This window comes from Anolis carolinensis, chromosome 6 (assembly GCF_035594765.1).
Source record: "Anolis carolinensis isolate JA03-04 chromosome 6, rAnoCar3.1.pri, whole genome shotgun sequence".
Lineage (NCBI taxonomy): Eukaryota > Metazoa > Chordata > Lepidosauria > Squamata > Dactyloidae > Anolis > Anolis carolinensis.
Genome location: NC_085846.1, coordinates 11,043,554 through 11,059,328, shown reverse-complemented (window position 1 = coordinate 11,059,328; position 15,775 = coordinate 11,043,554). Strand labels below are relative to the sequence as shown.

The following is a 15,775-nucleotide window of genomic DNA, read 5'->3' as shown; positions in this document are numbered from 1 at the left end:
AATAGCAAGACAGGGTGCTACTACTTTATCTCCCGCCTCTCCACTTCCTCTTTCTTCTTCCTCTGTACCATGGCGGTGGTGAGACTGGGTTTGCTCTCTGCAATTGCATCCATTGCTAATCCAAGGTGAGTTTTTGCCATCCGTCTTTATTATGATTTTGGAAGGAGTCACAATAGGAAGAGGGATACAGGGTAGGTCAATTTTTTAAATTATATTATATTACATCCAATTTGCAACGTGTTTTGGGTCCCGGGCGCTTTAAACATGCTGTTCAGTAACTCGGAAAGAATATTTGTATTAATATTTACATGCATCAAAACTACATTTAGAACTCATAAAATGCAAATCAAAAAGGGCATGCTGACAATACAAAAATATTAGAAAATAAACTACTATTAGAACATACAAGCCACCACGCTATCCAAAAGTGATATCCAGCTATCTTTATGCAGTCATAATAATATATCCAGCCTTTTTATAAACCAGGTGTTACATTTTCTATTAAATGAGTTGTATTGATATACAGTAAATTCTCAGTTATTGGGCTTGGTAGATGCTAAATAGAGTTTCTGGCTGCTTGAGAGTTAATCTTAAAAATAGGCCTAACTAATGCTATTCCCCATACTATACCTTACCATAAAGCCTGGATTGATTTAATCCGTATTAATATTGAAATACAGCGAGTAATTAAATGCAAGTAAGACAAATAAATGCAGTTTTACTCTATTGTAAAAACAGTTTTGTGAATGCATTACCCAATTTCAATTAAGCAATTAGAATTGATTTGATTTTAATTTGCATTTAAATTGGGGTATTCAATTTTTTGCCAGCTGTTTGAGAGTTCAGGTTGTTTTGAGCTCCAGTTAAGTCAGAATCCACCCATATGTATCCAAATGAGTATTTCAATAGATGTTTTTTTTCAAATATTTTTAAATTAAATTTTATATTCATAATTATAACAGTATGTTTCTTGTAAATATCTTGGATTAGATTAACCATGCCAGCTTTGGACAGGTTTCCTTTCCTATCTTCAAATTTGGTATGTTAGCATTGAAGCACCTCCTTTTTCTTGTCTGATTCCCCTTAAGTTTTGAGTCATCCAAGTTTTTTAACCTTTACATGTGTGTTCTGTTAATATTTGTCCCATTCTTCTGTTCAGCAGGAAAAAATGGACGGGTTGAAGCACCTGCATCATCAAAACTGTGTCAGATCTCAATGGAAAGCACAGTTTTGGCAAGAACACCTTGAAACTTTCTGAGGAGCGGTTGCATTCCAAGATGGGCTAAGCAAATTCTGAAAATGCCTAGGTTTTTAATAACCTGGTAGCAGTGTAGGAAAGGTATGATCTTGATTCCTTGTGTGAAGTAGTAGAAACTCAATTGGTTTTTTTTCTGGCTGAGAAGTTTAGCGAGTCTGCTATGATGAACTGCATGTTCTGTCCGTGTTTCACCTGATTAACCCTGATTATAAACATGCCCTGAGCAGATGCTTCTCCCTTTGGACAAAATGGCTGATGGGTGTCAGTAATGTGTATTTATGAATATCCTTATCCAGTCATGATGCTACAAGTTCTGGTTATAGGTTATTATGCTATACAAATGCCATAGTGGTTTATCTTCTTGGAAGATATAGATAATTAGACGTGACTACCAGACATTGTTTTCTTTATGTGGAAGCTAAGTAGGGCCAGCCCTGGTTAGTACTTGAGTGGGAGGCTGCCAAGAAATCCCATGTGCTGTAGGCTAGCGCTTTAGAGCAGTGGTTCCCAACCTTTGGGCCTCCCAAGTGTTTTGTGCTTCGCCTCCCACAGTTCATTACAACTGGTAAGCTGGCTGGGATTTCTGGGAGTTGAAGTCCAAAACACCTGGAGACCCAAAGGTTGGGAACCACTGTTTTAGAGGAAGGAACTGACAAAACTTGAGATATTCCTTGCCTAATAAAACACAAAATTTGTGGAGTCTCTAAGTCAACAAGCTACTTGGAGGCATATAAACACACAAAGGGCAACATTTATTACAGTCCAAGTGGTTTAATGATAATGCTATATAACACAATTGTCGTTCCTGGGTTATAAGTGTCATTTCCTAATTGGTTCTATCATAAAAACATTGAAAAGGTCTATTAAATTGCAAAATTTTTGTTTTTGCGGGATGGATATCTTGCAGCACATTTTGCTATAGTTTTTCAATGAGTATCTTATTGAATCTCAACCAATTCGACATAGTTTGTGGCAGCCACAAAAATGAAATTTTTGGAGTAGAAAAACTACTGTCAAAGTAAACACTCAAACAGAATATAAGATTTTTCAATCCAGGAACAGATTTTTTTTTAAAAAAATTGGTTACATAGCGTAATAATATGGTTTAGAAAGCTGCATGTTTTCAGTTAACTGAATTGTTTCTCAGACAATGTTGTATCAGGTTCATGGGACTTGTTTGTTCCTTATTTGCAGTTCATTAAATCTTAAACTGTATAACAACGAAGTCTGTAGTAGAGAAGAAATGGGCTTTTGTAGCATAAAAGGAATTACAGGTGTGATCAGCATTTTTAGTATCAATAGTTAAAGAATTATTATTTGTTACAGGGATGAGAGTTCTGAAGAAGTAGGAACACAATATGGATGTGTCCTCTCTCCTTCAAAAATAATGTAAGTACGGAGTTTCAGTCCAAGGCAGTTGTTTTGGCTATTTATGTAGGAGAATCTCCTTGTTAGGATGAGGCATTCCTAAGATTCAGTGCCTCAGTAGAGATTTAAGGGAGAATGGGCATGGCTTAGCATAATAAACATATAGAAGCTCATGATGACTGTTCCTCTTGCTGTCATAAGCCTTGGACAGTAAGATTTTGTGTCATCAGATATAAAAATTGGCCTTTCTTCACTCAAGGTGTCTTGGATAGGTTTGGCTGTCCGGTAGCACCGTTGAACTTTGCGGGGTCAAACATTCTGAGGCTTTTAGAACATGGCTTGACATTGCTCTTGTTGAGTGTGTAATATGAATGTGTAGGCAAAATAGTGAATGGAATGAGGATTTTGATGTTTGTTTTCTTCATTGATTGACTTATTTTTAAGTATTTGTATATTTTCTTTCCCACAGGGATGTTGAAGATGAGTTTGAAAAGAAAAGGTTTCCCAGTTTCCTGCAGGAAAAGTTGATGGAAGAGAGCATTTTACCCATAATGCATCTTTAGTCTCTTTTGGAAGAGATGTGTGGAACCCATTTGCAAATAAAATTAATGTCTGAATGAATATAACAGCTCTGTATTGTCACATTTAAGAGGTTTAATCCTAATAAATATAAATGGTTGACTTCTTTTTTGGAACTGATGTTTTCTTAATATTGACTACATCACAAAATAACCTAAATGTGAACAGATTATAATGTGAAATTAAAGCTGCAATAAGAGACCACTAACTTCCTTGTGTCCTGTTCTGGGAGAAATTTTGGATGCAAAATTAAATACAATGAAAAAGAAGCAATTCATAATTTTGTCAGGTCTTAAGTGTTGTAAAATAACCTTTCTCAATGTTGTGTTAGTAAGCCTTAATAAACATCAAGAGGTTTGGGTTGCTGTGAGTTTTTTCAGGTGGTATGGCCATGTTCCAGAAGCATTCTCTCCTGATGTTTTGCCCACATCTATGGCAGGCATCCTCGGAGGATGTGAGGTCTGTTGGAAACTTGGTAAATTGGGTTTATATATCTGGATAGTCCAGGGTGGGAGAAAGAAGTCATGTCTGTTGGAGGTAAGTGTGAATGCTGCAATTGGCTAGGTTGGTTAGCATTGAATAGCCTTGCAGTTTCAAAGCCTGGCTGTTTCTTTCTTGGGGAAAATCCTTTGTTGGGAGATGTTAGCTAGCCCTGATTGTTTCTTGTCTGGAATTCCCGTTATCCAAGTGTTTTTAATTTACTGTTCAGGCTTTAGTGTTTTTTTTTTAATGCTGGTAGCCAGATTTTCTTTATTTTCATGGTTTCCTCTCTTGAAATTGTCCACATGCTTGTGGATTTCAGTGGCTTCTCTCTAGTCTGACATTTTATTTATTTATTTATTTGCTACATTTATATGCCGCCCTTCTCACCCCGAAGGGTACTCAGAGCGGCTTACAAATTAAATTTACATACAATATTATATTAGTATAGTACAATACTGGTAACAAATTACTATATTGTACTGTATCAACATACTGTAATATTATTAGTAGTAATACATGTAAAATATGATATATAATTAATATTATATTGTATTAGTATTCTATCGTATTACAATATAATATGAATATCATATGTATATATAATATGTTATAATTACATATTGTAAATTATATTGTATATATATTTATATATAATCACGTATGTGTGTGTGTATATATATATATATATATACACACATATACATATATATAAAACTAGCATAGCATGTTATTGCGGATAGGGGCCTCCAGCCGATGCAAAGAGACAAGATGGGAGTTGTTTGACATGGTTGTTTGAGTGGTCCATCAGGAGAAACGTCAGGAGAGGATGCTTCTGGAACATGGCCATACAGCCTAGAAAACAACCCAATGATTTTGGCCATGAAAGCCTTGGACAACATCAAGGTTTTCTTGGCAAGATTTGTTCAGTGTCTTCCTCTTGCTTTCCTCTTGAGGCTGAGGGAATATGGCTTGCGTATGGTTTTCATGACTGAGGAGAAATATAGAGTCTCACCCAACATTCTGGATTATCCAATGCTTTTTTGTAGTCAACGTTTTCAATACATCGTGATATTTTGGTGCTAAATTCATAAATATAGTAATTACTACATAGTATTACTGTGTATTGAACTACTTTTTCTGTCAAATTTGTTGTATAACAATGTTTTGATGCTTAATTTGTAAAATAACCTAATTTGATGTTTAATAGGCTTTTCCTTCATCCCTCCTTATTATCCAACATGTTCGCTTATCCAACGTTCTGCCAGCCCGTTTATGTTGGATAAGTGAGAGAATACTGTATATGAGTACTGTACATTGACCATACAATGCAGTTTAAAACCGCATCCTTATGGCAATATAAATGAGGCCTAAAAGTGCTCTTGTGGAGACAGGAAAAAAATGCTTCAAGTAGTTTTCATCATTTGTCCTAAGCAGAGTTGCATAATTTTTAATATTTTCTAATGAAGGGGAAATATGTTGGTGTTTCCTGTGAGAACTTCCTCAGCAAAATGGATTTAAAACCACCCACGTGAAGGGCAAAGCTATGCACTTCTAAGAACTGGGTGCCATTTTGAAAAGGCCAAGGATTCATCCCTTCAGTTTAACCCCCTCTGCCTTTCAGAGAATGGTATGCTCTGTTGCTATTCTCTCTCCTTGCCCACCCCTTCAATCGGCAATGGTTGCTTCCAGGTCCCTCAGGGTTTAATAGAAAAGGCGGGAAAGTTTAAAAGTGGTTCGAAAAGCAAAGCGACAGGAAGCTTCAGAGGGAGGAGTGTGTATTATTTTCTTGCCTTATTCCCCCTCACACACACACACACACACACACAAATATCCAATCTTCACCCATACCAGGTATGGGCAAACTTGGGCCTTCCCTCTAAGTGTTTTGGATTTCAACTCCCACCATTCCTAACAGCCTCAGGCCCTTTCCTTTTTCCCCTCAGCCGCTTAAGCGGCTGAGGGGAAAAAGGAAAAGGCCTGAGGCTGTTAGGAATGGTGGGAGTTGAAATCCAAGACACCTGGAGGGAAGGCCCAAGTTTGCCCAGGCCTCATCTATACTTTAGGATTTAAAACCACCCACATGAAGGACAAAGATATGTGCTTCTAAGAACTGGTTGCCATTTTGAAAGGGCGACTAAAACAATCAAGGGTCTGGAGAACAATCCCTATGAGGAGCGGCTTAAAGAACTGGGCATCTTTCGCCTGCAGAAGAGAAGGCTGAGAGGAGACATGATAGCCATGTACAAATACGTGAAGGGAAGTCATAGGGAGGAGGGAGCAAGCTTGTTTTCTGCTGCCCTGGAGACTAGGACATGGAACAATGGCTTTAAACTACAGGAAAGGAGATTCCACCTAAACATTAGGAAGAATTTCCTCACTGAGAGAGCTGTCCAGCAGTGGAACTTTCTGCCCTGGAGTGTGGTGGAAGCTTTTAAGAGGAGACTGGATGGCCATCTGTCAGGGGTGCTTTGAATGTGATTTTCCTGGCAATTCTGTTATTTCTACTTATTTTAATTTCATCCATTACATAATTATTATAATAAGTTTTCTCCCTCACTTTTAAAATCCCAATTGAATTATTGGAATTTACCTTTCAGTAAAGAAGCATATGACTAAGCTGTTACTTGGAGATTATATTCATGTGATCTTTTATGATTTGTTTTATTATTGATTGACTTGTTTTATTGCTTTGTTTTTATATTGTTTGATGTTTGGGCTTGGCCCCATGTAAGCCTCCCCAAGTCCCTTCGGGGAAATGGGGTGGGGTATAAAAAATAAAATAATAATAATAATAATAATAATAATTATTATTATTATTATTATTATTATTATTATTATTATTTCCTGCTTCTTGGCAGAGGATTGGACTGGCTGGCCCATGAGGTCTCTTTCCAACTCTGATTATATGTATGATTCTATGATTAATACAGCTCGTGGGTTACTTCAGGGAAACCCACAAACAACATCAATGCATTAACAATAAGCTGTTTGTGCTCCTTCATAAACTCAGGGCCTCAAAGTTTTAGAAGGACTTCAAAGCCCATCATGAATGCAGATCCACCATTAATTTAGCCAACTCCTCTTTAAAACTGACAGCGAAGTACATGTATTTTGAACCTGCAAAGGACTCTAGCCTTGAATACTTTTACTTTCATAACAATCTTCCTTGTGTGTTGTTGTCATTTCCCATTTTTCTAAAGATGGAGATCTGATAGGAGCATAACGACTTCCATAGGCCCATGTGTTAAGGCAATATAAAACCTGATCTATAATTCAAGACCTGGAAGGAAATATCCAAACCAAAATGCTTCTCCATGCAGAATACAATTTATAGCACTCACAGACCTGATGTTTATTTATTTGTAGCCGCTAATACTTGCTGATATTTCACAGGGACTAAAACTTGTTGAGGATACACGTGTGCAATGTTGTCAGCTAAATTCATATCTGTTAAGTGACAGTATGCTCCCAAATATGGACAGCTGGATTTGTTGTATTATTATTATTGTTAACATCATCATCATCATCATCATCATTATTATTATTATTATTATTATTATTATTATTATTATTATTATGGTTCAAGTCGGGGTACAACAGAGAGATAAAGCAACACTATTGAACTAGAAAGGCTTTGGGAAATATTGTGTTTTTTTCATGATCAGCTTGTAATCTTGGGCTGGATTTGCACTGCCATATAATACATCTCAAAGCTTTTGACGGATGAAATCAATTGCTAATAACCGCAAGGTCGATTTGCATTGAGCTTAGCGAAATATACTATTTAACTGATGAGTCTCCACAATAATTGTAATTGGTCTTAAATGTTGTTAATGCTTACTATTTATTTATATCTTATTTCTGGATGTTACTGGTATTATGCTTTGTGTGATTTTTGTCTTGGGTTTTTGTTAATGGTGCTTTAATTTGTATTGTATTATATTGTGAGCCACTTTAGGTCCCATTAGGGAGAAAAGCGGGTTATAAATAAAGAATTATTATTATTATTATTATCTGGATTCAGAAACTGGATTATATTGCAGTGTAGATGGGACCTTAGAGAAATTTAGTTTACTACTGTGGGAAACAGGATCCTTGAACAGATAGGTCTTGGCTTTTATTATCATTGCTTTTTTTTTTAGATTTAGAGTATAAAACATTTTTTAAAAATTTCATTTGACTTTTCTGTGCCCTTTAACTTATATATTGGGTTCCTCCTGGGGACTGTTTGCATTTGAGAGCGAATCTCAGTTCTGATCATGATATTGTAAATGGAAGGACTAAAGGTTCATGAATGATGTTCTCTACTATGTGGCCATAAGGAATTTTGAAATTTTGCTTTAATATTTCTTTTGCTTCACAGGTGCATTGAATGCTATATATATACTATCCTATAGGAAGTGCATGTAATATATTTGCCAAGGCCCCATCACCATGTCTGTCTGCGAGGACATGCTTCTCTGCAATTACCGCAAGTGCCGAGTCAAGCTTTCTGGCTATGCGTGGGTCACGGCCTGCTCCCACATTTTCTGCGACCAACACGGCAGTGGGGAGTTCAGCCGTTCGCCAGCCGTCTGCCCAGCTTGCTCCAGCGCCCTTTCTGGCAAATTGGATATTGTTCGGACAGAACTCAGTCCTTCTGAGGAATATAAGGCCATGGTTTTAGCCGGACTGCGGCCAGAGATTATCCTAGACATCAGTTCCAGGGCTCTGGCTTTTTGGACCTATCAGGTAAACACATTTTTATAGATGGAGAAGGCCTGGGGTAGGCATGGTCAAACTTTGGCCCTCCAGGTGTTTTGGACTTCAACTCCCACAATTCCTAACAGGCGATGGGAGTTGAAGTCCAAAACACCTGGAGGGCCGAAGTTTGCCCATGCCTGGCCTGGGAGGGAAGCAGAAAACATTATCAGAAAAATGAGACTTATTTTAAAGCTCTGAGCCTTTATACATTTGACACAAATAACTAGGACCAAATGCTGTGGCAATTGTTTGAATGGGTAATATTGTTATATAGTCCAATCCAGGTACTCATTAAAAAACTACGGCAAAAGTAAGTAATGACATCAGACAGTAAATTCATACTGATCAAAATATCTATTAATATAATAAGCTATCATTGGACAAATGCAATACTTCTAATGAACATAACAAATAGGTGCTCATGTATATCAAAAAGTTCCAGAGTATGAAAGGCATTTACATCTTATTATGCAAAAACAAGGCCATTTCACCTAATTTTTCTAACCTGGCAACATCTCTGTTTTCAAGCTGGATTTTACTAGTCTGAAGAAAGGAATTTGAATACTTTGAAAAAATATGCATTTTTCTTTTAGTTCTTCTCAGCTGCTGGTGTTTTGTCTTGACCTTGACTATCTCAAACAACATAATGCGCAACATGCCTCTCTCTGTTTTTTTCAAACTCTATTGAAGTAGAAGGAACATCAAGAGAATCTAGTCCAGCCCCCTTTTTTTGAAGAAAACAGAAAACACAATATAAACTATGAGTATGTATCAAATATTCAACTCAAGATTTTCTTGTACAAATAAAAGAACATTTTAGTTTTTCAAATAACAAAACCCAACAGCAAATTCTCAAACTAAACTGTGACTCTTCTAAAACGCATATAATGAAATCTTTACAATTTTTTGCAGTGTTTTTGTTGAATTACTGCACAGCTTAAACATTTTGGGGATGAATCATGCCAAAAAAAGAAGAGAAAGCTAGCTGCAGGGTTAGGATGGTGCATCTGAATGTCACATATACTGACGTTTGATCCCTTTTTAAAAACGTTCTGTCATGATTCTCATTTATTTGTTTTTTTCCCCCTTGCAGGTTCATCAGGAGCGTTTGTACCAAGAATATACCTATAGTAAAGCACAGGGCCACCTGAAACAGATGGAGAAAGTCTACACCCAGCAACTGCAGAGTAAAGACATTGAGCTGTCCTCCATGAAGAGCGAGGTCTCCTCTTTGAAGAAAGTACTGGAGGAATACAAAAAGAAATTCACAGAACTCTCAGAGAAACTCATGGAGCGCAACCGTCAGTACCAGAAACTGCAGGGATTGTATGACAGCCTGCGTTTGCGCAATATAGCAGTAGCCAGCCAAGAAGCTGCCCAGGAGCCTCCCATGATGCCTCAGCCTGCTGTCTTTGGTTTCCCTTTGGGTGAGGAAAATGGTGCTTCGCTTTGGTAGTTCACATATACAATATGACTCATGCATCCATAGCTTTGACAGCCACAGTTTCAACTACCCATTCTACAAAAATAATTCCTCCCTTGAAGTGTTTGTGGGCCTTTCTAGGTCCTCTAGTGTGATTCTATGGTATATTTCTTGCCCAAGTAAAATCAAATTATAGGATTTGCTATTATCCACAGTTTACAGGAGGTCTTGCGGCATGTCCTCCATTTATACAGAGGGGTTGTACTGTAGTAGGATTTCTAGTAATACCTTGAAGAATACTCAAACATAATAAAGTTAAAGTAATAAAGTACAGGGTACTGTAAAGAGGAACAAAATGAGGATGAGGAAATGCTACATGCATTTGGAAAGTGCCTCTTTCTCTAAACCTACCTAGATTACATCCGCGTTATTCATGTATTGGCCAGAGAACCATTGCAGTGTAGTGACTTGTGATTTGGTCTACAGTATAACTGTTCAAATTTCTGCCATGGAAAGTCTGTTGTACTGTTTGGCAATTGAATATACTGCCTCAGAGAGTGATGGAGTCTCCTTCCTTCTCTACTGTTTTTAAGCAGAGGCTGGATGGCCATCTATCAAGAGTGTTGTGATGGTTCCTGCATGGCAGGGTGTTGACTGGGTGGCCCTTTGCTCTCTTCCATTTCTATGATTCTATATCATTGTGTGCTGTGCATTGACATACTAATCTAGTTAATGTTTTATTTGTAGGGTACTACGGACCTTTAACTAATTGCACATCTCTCACTCGCATGTTCCAGGTAATATTGCCAGGCGCCCTGGGGATACAACTCCCACAGGTATCCAGGGCCGGCATGGCGAGGGAGACTTCCATTTCAAACCTTTCTTCGACTCTTCTCCACCAATGGCTGAGTCTGGACACAGCTTCTTTTCCTTTGTCTCACCTGGCAATGATCAGGAACAACAACCGGGAGGCAATAGAGCCTACAAGATTAAGAGAATGTGAACTGTAATACGTGTCAATCTTCTTGCTTCTGGCCCTTTTGAAATTCTAATTTATGCATAATTTTTTCTCAAATCTTATATTTAAAACAACAAGAAAATAAAAACTTGGTGAAATCCAGAAGCTGTTTGGCTCTCCAAATATTTCCTGGAAAATTCCAGCCATAGAAACTTTAAACCAAGGCAGCCTGTATTGAAGAATAAATGTCCCAGTGACTATTCTTGTAAAAGACTTCCTGTCTCTTCTTCATCATGTAGTCTGTGAAATGGCACATATGGGTTAATTCCTGCGCCTGCGCAGCTTTTCGGAACCTTCTAGATCTTAAATTTGAAACATTTTTGGCGGAGGCCCCGCCCATGTTCCCCAGTAGTATAAATGCCCGGAGGTGGGGACTACGTCCCCAGTTCCTTTTTCCGCAGCTCAGCAGCAGCTTGTTGGTTCCTTCTAGCGATTTTCCGCCATTTTTAATGGTTTTTGACTCAGACAGTTGACTATTCTTGGACTCCCTGCTATCACTATTGGCTTTGATTCGGACTGTTTGACTATTCTATTGATCACCAGTTACCTACCTGACCCGGATCGCCTGACTACGTTTTGTTCCTGCTCCCTGGATCGCAGGCCAGTTCCTCCAGTCATGAGTACTACCTCTTTCTTTAAAAAATGTGGGGCCTGCGGGGGCAAGCTCCCCGATTCAAACGGCCATTCTATGTGCCTGCTATGCCTGGGGAAAAGTCACCTACTCCAGTCATGTAAAATCTGCCTGGCTTTTACTCCCCAAGCCTGGAGGAACAGGGAATCCCGCCTTAAGGTGCTACTCTACGAGCGAGCAATGGCCCCTGAGGCGGCCTGGACACAAAAACGCCTAGCGTCGGAAGCGCCAGGGGCTTCTTCCCCTGAGGGACAAGAGGAACATTCCTCCCCCAAACTGATTCTGCCTTCGCAAGCCTACGAAGGCGATGCGATAGCAGATTCCAACAGCCCCAAAGAGGGCTAAATCATCTAAACATGGCCAAGCGGGATCCAAACTGAAGGAGGGCCAGAAAAAATCTAAGAAAAAGGGGCAACTTGTCGGCACCAAGCCCTCAAGTCCCCGATTAAACAGAGGCTCACCCAGTCGGGTAGTTGCCCAGGATCACTCCTCCCATGAGGACACTTTGGGAAGCTCACCCGCATTAACACAGATATCCCCATTGGCTATGGGGCTTGAATCTCAAGCGGCTCTGAAGCTGGCGTTGCCATCCCTTGCTCCTGAGACTGTCCCTCCCATTGGAGTGGAAAGAGGGCATCTGTTTCCCCTCAGCCTCCAGCCACAAGCTTGGTAGATGTGGCTAGACCCCAGAGGACACAGCTAGAAGCCGCCCGCATGATAGGGGCTCCCATGGTACCTCCCATCACCGACGCCGCTCACCTTCGATTTCCTCGTGGAGTTCTCGGTCTCGGAGCCCGGTGGCCACCTCTATTTGTTCCAATCCAGGGTCTCCAGGCAGGCATCCGCCATTTTATTTCTATGACTATGGCCATTACAAATATGCTCCTCCTCTGGGATTTGGCTACTACCGCCATTTTGATTGTTGCGGAGGGGCGGTGCCAGGCAGAAGCCACGCCCCCACGCCCCTGATGCAGGACCAAGACGGCGCCTCCCTGCGAAGGGCATACCCTCGCCCGAGTGCGGCTCCGAAACAGGGCCCCGCCTCCTCAGCCTCCCTGAAGCCAGGAACAGTGCCAGGATGTTTGGGAGTCCATCCCGTCGCCTCGATACCGAGACATTTGGTACAGACTCCAGTAGCAGTGGAGGCTGCGTGCGGACCTGAGGCTGACCCTGCTGAGGAAGGGGACCATCCCTCAGTACCGTCAGGGGAGGAAGACTCCCCTTCCCCTGTAGAGCCTTCCACAGACACCGAAGCCGCATTGCCAGAAGAGGCAAAAACCTTCTCTGCCTTGATTAGGCTAGCGCGGGCCTTGAAACTGTCGGTCCCTCAACCAGCCAAAGTAGACAATCCCATGTTCCCCCCCTCCCAGCAACATGATCCACCAACGACAATCTTTCCTTCGCTCCCATTTTTACTCCAGCTGAGTAAAGCATCGAGGGTAGCCCCAGCTGCAGTCCCAGCTACACCAAGGAGGGCGGAAAACATTTATAAAATTGATCTTTCCTCAGCCCCATGGCTGGCAGGGCAGCCAAAACCAAACTCGATCGTTGTAAATATGAGCCAAACTAAACCCAACCAAAAATCCCAGGTAACTCCCTCAGACAAGGAGGGCAAGAAACTGGAAGGGATGGGGAAGAGCTATTCATCAGCCTGTCTTTCTACGAGGATGGCACACTATGCAGCGTATATGGCTGGCTATCAAACTTATCTGTGGAAAAAATGAGTGCATTTCATGAGTTCACTCCTCCCTCCGAGTGAACAGGCCCTAGCACGGGCCTTTCACCAAGAAGCCTCCACCTTGGCCGTGCTTCAAAAGGAACTGGCAAAGCACATGGCAGACTCCGCTGGAAAGCTTTTGACAGGAGCAGTGGCTCTACGTCGTCATGCTTGGCTGAGAGCCTCAGGCCTCTCCCAGTCGGCCTGTACTGTGATAGAAGACTTGCCCACGGACGAAGCGGGCCTATTTAATCCGAAAATGGATTCCCAGCTTGAATATACTCAAAAGATGCGGCAGACTGCTCACAAATACGGTTTTTCTCCCTATCTTTCCCAGTACCATAGACCATACTGGCCAACATGCTACCAATACAACCGACGTAGACCCAGCTCGCCTGCATTTCGAGGACGGCAACGTTCCAATCCTCAGCCTACTGCAACGAGAAGACCTCCAGCCCCTTATAGAAACCAACAGCGGGGAGGAGGTAAACATGGGGATAGACAAAGATGCCGCTTCTAGTCCAATCGCCAGAAGCAGCCCCCTAAGTTCTTCAAGTTCTGTAGTTTCTGAAGTTCAAGTTTTGTTGGAAGACTCCGTTGAGTCTAGTTTTTGTACTAAATCTGGGCTACCGTTCAAGCCTACTATCCAACCATTGCCCCCACGGGTTTTTCAAAACCATTTGCCTCCTTTTTACCAAATGTGGAAGAGGATAACCACAGACCGTTGGGTGCTTAGCATTATCAAGAATGGTTACGCCATTGAGTTTCAGGCGCTCCCCCCAGTGGGTCATATTCGAGTTACTAGACCTTCTACATTGCTACAAGAAGAAATAATGGCCCTCTTAGCCAAGGGAGCTATTTCTGGACTCCACCCTTCCAAGGCAACAAGATGTTGCAACAAGATGTTGCAACAAGATATTTTTTAATTCCAAAGCGAGGTGGAGGCCTCCAACCCATTTTGGACTTGAGGGATGTTAATCTCTACATAAAGCCTCAAAAGTTCAGGATGGTTAATTTATCCAGCATCCTCCCTCTATTGAGACCCAGGGCGTGGTTTGTGACAATTGATCTCAGGGACGCTTATTTTCACTTATCTGTTCGTAAAGACCATCCTAGATTTCTTAGTTTCACCATAGGGCATGAGCTTTTTTCCTTCAATGTTCTCCCATTTGGCCTCTCAACAGCTCCCTGTATATTTACCAAATGCATGGCGGTAGTAGCGGCTTATCTTCGCTGTAAGGGAGTAACGGTATTTCCTTACCTGGACGATTGGCTGTTGACATCAATATCAAGGTCACAGTTGGAGGCTGATGTATCCCTCACTCTGTCTCTTCTTCAGGACCTGGGGCTCATGGTGAATGCAGAGAAATCAGCACTAACTCCAACATGTCGCATCCACTTCATTGGAGCAGACATAGATTCCACTACTCAGCGTGCATCCCTCCCAGAGGACCGCTCCTATGTTATCCGGTCTGCCATCATAAACTTCTGGGCACGTGGTTTCGCTTCGGCATGGGAAATTCAATCCCTTCTCGGACACATGGCGTCCACCACCGCCGTAACCCAATTAGCAAGATTGTGAATGCGGCCCCTACAATTCTGGCTCCTCCAAAATTTCAATCCTGCCACCGACAGTCAAGACACCTGGTTATGTCTCCCATCCAAAGTGCTCCACTCGCTCCAGTGGTGGACAAAGAGACAGAACGTGTGTGCGGACATGCCTTTCACACAGCCCTGCCCTTCCCGATGGCTGACAACAGATGCATCGCTACAAGACTGGGGAACTCACCTGCAAGGCCTGACGGTATGTGGAAAGTGGTCATTAGACGAAAGGAGACACCACATCAACTTCTTCGAGCTCCTGGCAGTTCGGAAAGCCCTGCAAGCCTTCGAGGCCCCCCTAGGCGGCAAGGTTGTCCAGCTGCTAACGGACAATACAACAGTGAAGTGCTATATCAACAAGCAGGGGGGGATACACTCGCGGAATCTCCTCCAACTTGTGTCCAAAATCTGGGAGTGGTGTATCCACAGGCACACTCTTCTCACAGCAATTTATCTCCCAGGAGAAGAAAACTGTCTAGCCGCTGCCCTCAGCAGAACCACCACATCGAACCACGAGTGGCGACTCCATCAGGAGGAGTTCCGGCATCTGGTCCACCGCTGGGGTCAACCGACAGTGGATCTGTTCGCCTCGCCAACAAATGCACAATGCACCACGTTCTGTGCCAGACTTCGCCCGGGAACAGCTCCGGGATGCATAGGGGACGCCTTTATGTTCACATGGAATCGTGGCCTCCTTTATGCATTCCCTCCAATACCGATGATCCCAAGGACAGTAGCGAAAGCTTTATCGGACAAAGCGAATTGAATACTGGTCACCCCCAGGTGGCCACGGCAGCATTGGTTCACAGCGCTACTCCAGGCAGTAGAAGGGGATTATATCTGCCTGAGCCGCAGGCCGGACCTCCTGTCAATTCAGGGCGGCCAAGTTTACCATCCAGACCTAATTTCACTGCGTCTAACAGTGTGGAGGCTTTGCCCCCCGTCCAGCTGTC

At 41.8% G+C, this 15,775-nt stretch overlaps 1 protein-coding gene, 1 long non-coding RNA gene and 2 other non-coding genes across 4 annotated transcripts; all 4 read left to right on the top strand.

Moving 5' to 3' along the window:
- Positions 1-19: 19 nt before the first annotated feature.
- LOC103279555 (uncharacterized) lies at positions 20-3,307 on the top strand. The gene is made up of 4 exons (XR_009999878.1): positions 20-125; positions 1,160-1,339; positions 2,585-2,647; positions 3,096-3,307. It is a non-coding gene; the product is annotated as an uncharacterized LOC103279555 (long non-coding RNA).
- Positions 1,411-1,488, top strand: LOC134292845 (small nucleolar RNA SNORD126). The gene has a single exon (XR_009999976.1). It is a non-coding gene; the product is annotated as a small nucleolar RNA SNORD126 (small nucleolar RNA).
- LOC134292838 (small nucleolar RNA SNORA79) lies at positions 2,800-2,945 on the top strand. Its single transcript, XR_009999969.1, has one exon. It is a non-coding gene; the product is annotated as a small nucleolar RNA SNORA79 (small nucleolar RNA).
- A 4,385-nt stretch (positions 3,308-7,692) lies between the features above and the next one.
- On the top strand, positions 7,693-11,085 carry ccnb1ip1 (cyclin B1 interacting protein 1). The gene is made up of 3 exons (XM_016995394.2): positions 7,693-8,419; positions 9,525-9,858; positions 10,652-11,085. The coding sequence occupies exons 1-3, from the start codon at positions 8,123-8,125 to the stop codon at positions 10,855-10,857; spliced, it is 837 nt and encodes a 278-aa protein (XP_016850883.1). The 5' UTR covers positions 7,693-8,122; the 3' UTR covers positions 10,858-11,085.
- Positions 11,086-15,775: the final 4,690 nt, after the last annotated feature.

Excerpts from the sequence above, each read along its gene's own strand:
- ccnb1ip1 (XM_016995394.2), top strand. The coding sequence starts at position 8,123 with ATGTCTGTCTGCGAGGACATGCTTCTCTGCAATTACCGCAAGTGCCGA. Across the intron at positions 8,420-9,524 it reads TGGCTTTTTGGACCTATCAG|GTTCATCAGGAGCGTTTGTA; the intron begins GTAAACACATTT and ends TCCCCCTTGCAG. Across the intron at positions 9,859-10,651 it reads TGTCTTTGGTTTCCCTTTGG|GTAATATTGCCAGGCGCCCT; the intron begins GTGAGGAAAATG and ends CGCATGTTCCAG.